This window comes from Sinocyclocheilus grahami, unplaced genomic scaffold, assembly GCF_001515645.1.
Source record: "Sinocyclocheilus grahami isolate Dianchi unplaced genomic scaffold, SAMN03320097.WGS_v1.1 scaffold201.1, whole genome shotgun sequence".
Taxonomy (NCBI): Eukaryota; Metazoa; Chordata; class Actinopteri; order Cypriniformes; family Cyprinidae; genus Sinocyclocheilus; species Sinocyclocheilus grahami.
The window spans coordinates 117544-123595 of record NW_015505380.1 but is presented as its reverse complement, the minus strand read 5'-3'; the positions used below and the strand labels follow the sequence as shown (position 1 = coordinate 123595).

Here is a 6052-nt window from a genome sequence, read left to right as displayed (position 1 = left end):
AAACTAAAAATACTCCATACATTTTATTTTAAAACATTTTTCACCAGAATTTGCACATCCCTATTCATCTCCATTATATTTGAATGGGTTATATAAAATTCAAAAAAATAAATAAATACTTATATTGAAAGCAAAATGTCATGCATTCACTGTGTTTTGTTTTTGTTTGTTTTTTGTCCGAAATATGTAAAAAAAACAAAAAAAACAATTCTGAATGTTTAAATTGTGTGTGTGTGTCTCTCTGGCTAATTAAGTATATAATTACATTACTTGAATTACACATACTGTTTAATTTATTGTTAAATATTATTCATCAGAGTATCAGGACTTTGCATGTCCCTAATCGAATGGGGGTATATAAAATTATGTATTACATAAATAAAATGTAATGCATTCACTGTAGTCCATCTAAAATATTTTACAAATATTTTCTGATTTTCATGCATTCACTGTGTTTTGTTTTTGTTTGTTTTTTGTCCGAAATATGTAAAAAAACAAAAAAAACAATTCTGAATGTTTAAATTGTGTGTGTGTGTCTCTCTGGCTAATTAAGTATATAATTACATTACTTGAATTACACATACTGTTTAATTTATTGTTAAATATTATTCATCAGAGTATCAGGAGTTTGCATGTCCCTAATCGAATGGGGGTATATAAAATTATGTATTACATAAATAAAATGCATTCACTGTAGTCCATCTAAAATATTTTACAAATATTTTCTGATTTCTTTACATTTTTATTTTGTGTGTCCCTATGGCTTGTTAATTATATAATTACATTACTTGATTGATTTGACATATTATGCATGGATGAACTTTTAAAAAAACAATTTAATTTAATTTTACATTTTTAATCAGAATATCAAGAGTTTACATGTCCCTATTCATCTCCATTATATTTGAATAACTTATATAAGATTTAAAAAAAAATTATTTAGCTTTTTTAGAAAGTAAAAGGTCATGCATTCAATGTATTTTTTGTCAAAATATTCTTTAGAATTATCTTTGTCCTCTGTTCCTGGACTTTTAACCAGTTACATTTATTCATTTAACAAATGCTTTTAAAAATAAAATTGCATTTGATGTCACATTGACCTTTAAAAATAATAGTTTGATCTTTTTTTAATGGTGTGCATGAAAATCAACACAATTTAAAGGCATTTTGGCAGATGGTTTTATCATATATTTAGCATTGGCATTGCTGACAGTTCTTATCATTCCATTATTTTCATATTTATTCAAGTTTTAAATGAAATATTCAGATAGGAATGCCCCCAATCCCTGAAAATGACCTTGGTTGAGTAGACTCATTGATTGGTCTGTTGGTTTTTGAAGCCTGTGCTTTATTCCTGCAGGTGTAACTTCGGGAAGCTGGGCTTCTGGTTCCCGTGGTCGGTGGTGTTGTTGGTGCTCGCCGCGGCTCTCTTCACCTACATCGCCCTCCTGCTGGTGAGAACCGTGAACTGCAGCGGAGCAGAGCGCTTCAGTATGGCTTGCTCCTGATGCTAATGTTGTGTTGATGTTGTGCAGGTCCTGGCCGTGTGTCTTCTCTCTGAAGGACAGAGGCTTTACCTGCACTGGAGCCACAAGGTGATCAAAGAAGCGTCTCTTCATCGTTCGTCGTCTCGCTCATTTGTATTCATCCTATATCTGCGTCACCAGAGAAACAGCTTCAGATGATTCACAGATTGTGTTGAACCTAAGATTAAATCATTTATGATATATGTTTTTAATGCTGAATAGAGCTTCGCTAAATATACGGCAGTTTAAAGTGTAATTTCGGGAGCTGCTGTAATGAATAGAAATTGTATTTTATTCGCTCTTAACACAAATGTTGTTGTGGTTTTAGGCTCCAACATTAGCCAAAATGCCAGAAATATTTTGCTGTGCTATCATTTAAAAAAAAAATTTTTTTAAGAAAAACAAGATATTGTTATTTTAGGATTGTGTTTTCAATATTTTGAATTATTTTTCAGTTTTTTTTATTTTATTTGAATGTTCATTTTAGAAATGTTGCTATGTGCTTTTGTCATTTTAGTAGTTTTTTTATTTCAGTTTTATTTTTCAGTAATTTTAGTACTTATTTTATTTTAGTTTGTTGCCAAGACAGGTCTTTAAGTTTAAGCTTCATTTTTTAAATTTTATTTCTGCTTTATTACAACAATTTAGTTAATAGTTTCAGTTTTAGTTAACACTGCAGGATTGTTATGGTTAAAAAAAAACTAATAAACATTAACTGAAATCAAATCTATAAAAATAAAATATATTTAAAAATATATAAAACTAGACCTATTTATTTCAGCTAGTTGCCTTTGCTACATTTCTCATTTTTATTTGATAAACATCTCGATATAATAAAATAACAAACTAAAAATTAAAATGACTAAAAGCTATATAGATATATAAAAAATAAATAAATAAAACAACAAAAGCTTAACTACTACAGTAAAAAAATTTTAATATTTTAAATAATTTACATGTCCCTATTCAACTCCATTATATTTGAATGTGTATATATATGTGTGTGTGTGAAATATATAAAACTAGACCTATTTATTTCAGCTAGTTGCCTTTGCTACATTTCTCATTTTTATTTGATAAACATCTCGATATAATAAAATAACAAACTAAAAATGAAAATGACTAAAAGCTATATAGATATATAAAAAATAAATAAATAAAACAACAAAAGCTTAACTACTACAGTAATTTTTTTTAATATTTTGAATTTTAAATAATTTACATGTCCCTATTCAACTCCATTATATTTGAATGTGTGTATATATATGTGTGTGTGTATATATATATATATATATATATATATATATATGAAGTTTGCTCTTATTGAAAGAAAAATGTTATGCATTCACTGTAGTTTTGTCTAATTTATTTTAAATTTAAATTAAATTATTTTAAAATATTTTCAATTTTTAAAATTTTTATTTAATGTGTCCTTACTTTTAACTAGAATTAATATGTGATTCTGGAGCACAAAACCAGTCATAAGGGTCCATATTTCGACCCTTATGAGATTTATACATCATCTGAAAGCTGAATAAATAAGCTTTCCATTGATGTATGGTTTGTTAGGATCGGACAATATCTGAAAATCTGGAATCTGAAGTTTCCAAAAAAAAATCAAAATATTGAGAAAATCATCTTTAAAGTTGTCCAAATGAAGTTCTTAGCAATGCATATTACTAATCAAAAATTAAGTTTAGATATATTTACGGTAGGGCGTTTACAAAATATCTTCATGGAACATGATCTTTACTTAATATCCTAATGATTTTTAGCATAAAAAGAGAAATGTATAATTGTGACCCATACAATGTATTGTTGGCTATTGCTACAAATATCCCCCAGCGACTTAACGCTTTTGTCATTTTAGTAGTTTTTTTATTTCAGTTTTATTTTTCAGTAATTTTAGTACTTATTTTATTTTAGTTTGTTGCCAAGACAGGTCTTTAAGTTTAAGCTTCATTTTTTAAATTTTATTTCTGCTTTATTACAACAATTTAGTTAATAGTTTCAGTTTTAGTTAACACTGCAGGATTGTTATGGTTAAAAAAAAACTAATAAACATTAACTGAAATCAAATCTATAAAAATAAAATATATTTAAAAATATATAAAACTAGACCTATTTATTTCAGCTAGTTGCCTTTGCTACATTTCTCATTTTTATTTGATAAACATCTCGATATAATAAAATAACAAACTAAAAATGAAAATGACTAAAAGCTATATAGATATATAAAAAATAAATAAATAAAACAACAAAAGCTTAACTACTACAGTAATTTTTTTTAATATTTTGAATTTTAAATAATTTACATGTCCCTATTCAACTCCATTATATTTGAATGTGTGTATATATATGTGTGTGTGTATATATATATATATATATATATATATATATATGAAGTTTGCTCTTATTGAAAGAAAAATGTTATGCATTCACTGTAGTTTTGTCTAATTTATTTTAAATTTAAATTAAATTATTTTAAAATATTTTCAATTTTTAAAATTTTTATTTAATGTGTCCTTACTTTTAACTAGAATTAATATGTGATTCTGGAGCACAAAACCAGTCATAAGGGTCCATATTTCGACCCTTATGAGATTTATACATCATCTGAAAGCTGAATAAATAAGCTTTCCATTGATGTATGGTTTGTTAGGATCGGACAATATTTGAAAATCTGGAATCTGAGGGTGCAAAAAAATCAAAATATTGAGAAAATCATCTTTAAAGTTGTCCAAATGAAGTTCTTAGCAATGCATATTACTAATCAAAAATTAAGTTTAGATATATTTACGGTAGGGCGTTTACAAAATATCTTCATGGAACATGATCTTTACTTAATATCCTAATGATTTTTAGCATAAAAAGAGAAATGTATAATTGTGACCCATACAATGTATTGTTGGCTATTGCTACAAATATCCCCCAGCGACTTAACACTGCTTTTGTGCTGCAGGGACACATATAGAAACAGAAAACGTAAGCATGAAACTCATTCAAAATGTAGTCTAAAGTCTGAAGTGAAGCTAAAATGCAGCACTGCTATAATTAGTATTATTTTGCCCAGATTGGTATCCTGGTGACTCTCTGCTTCTCGATCAGTGCCACAGCTGTGCTCTCCGACTTACGGAGCAAAGAATGGACGACGCTGCTCCTTTCTTTTCAGGTGAGTCACTGACAATCTTTCCACTTTACCTCCGCTACAGTTCCTGTAATGTGTTTGTGTTTGTGTTTGTCCTGCAGGTCACAGCGCCGTTTCTCCACGTGGGCGGAGTTTCTCTAATGACATTTCTGTCCTGGCCAATAGCCTTACACTTCTTTCGCATGAACAAGAGAGGTACGTGATCCTGGTCACTGCTGGCAGCAAATGAAAATGCGTAGTGGTTCTGGTCATATCCTATTTCAGCCAGCAAGCATCTAGTTGTTTTCAACAGGAACGGTGGTTCTGGGCTCCGCAGCTGCTGGTCTCGAACCAGTCTCCAGTGTTGAACAATATAATGCAATATACATGCTTTTAGCTGACATTCCTGTTTTTTGTTTTGCAGCACACCAACTCAATATACTTTATTTTCCCCATCCATATATTTAAAGGAGCAGCGAGTAATTTGAGACTTTTTGCTATTTCCAATTTGATAAAAAATCCCCCCCCCCTCCCAATTTTTCAGGACAATCAATTTAATGAAACCTGTCAGGAAGAACTAATATACTATGTGTAATGTATATATATATATGATAATATACTATTATTTATTCATATTTTTAATTTGCTTATATTTTTATATTTTCAGCTTTTATTTGAATTAGTGTTTTTTATGTGCTTGTCTTTTTTTGTTTGTTCTGTTTAACTTAGATTTTTATTTTTTTTTAGTTTTAAACTAAAAAAATATATATATAGTAAAATGGAAAAGTTATTGGTAATTTTCTGACATGAAATGTTCCTTTTCTTTTAACCCTAAAACACAGCGCGATGCATTACATAATTCAAAATATGAGGAATTTTGCCTCCATCCAGAGACACCGGCCCTTTGTCCCGACATCGCCTCTCTCTCTGAGCCGTATACGCATGCGTCAGTTGTCAGAGCTGTCAGTGGCTCTTCTCTTTCTGTAATTCCCACGTTTATTCAGGCTGCTAAATGATTGCAGAGGCTTCGTGAATTTGGCCGTGATGGTGGAATGCTGACCCAGTTTTGGTCAGATCAGAAACCCTGAAACTTTTGAAAATAATGGTTGTATAAGCTCAGCTTCAGTTATGTTGACACTCTAAAAAAACTGTAGAAATGGAGAACAATGTACTGTATTAAAATTAAGGAAATTTCTGTTTTGTTATTTTTACCTGTATTTTGAATTTTGCACTGTATGGATTTGTGTTTTTAGAGTTAATCGAAATGTCTGTAAAAGTAATGGATAATGTCCTGTACACACGCGCACACACACACACACACACACACACAGACACACTTACTTACACACACACACACACACACACACACACACTTACACACACACACACACACACACAC

General features: G+C 29.5%; 1 protein-coding gene across 1 annotated transcript in view; it reads left to right on the top strand.

Moving 5' to 3' along the window:
* Positions 1 to 1325: 1325 nt before the first annotated feature.
* Positions 1326 to 6052, top strand: part of LOC107595374 (glycerophosphodiester phosphodiesterase domain-containing protein 5) — a gene marked incomplete at its 5' end in the record, with an annotated part of 16469 nt that continues 11742 nt past the window's right edge. Inside the window, 4 exons of the mRNA XM_016285758.1 lie at positions 1326 to 1454; positions 1536 to 1595; positions 4600 to 4698; positions 4776 to 4869. Of these exons, the coding sequence (XP_016141244.1) occupies positions 1326 to 1454; positions 1536 to 1595; positions 4600 to 4698; positions 4776 to 4869 (382 nt within the window). The remainder of the gene's footprint in view (positions 1455 to 1535; positions 1596 to 4599; positions 4699 to 4775; positions 4870 to 6052) is intronic.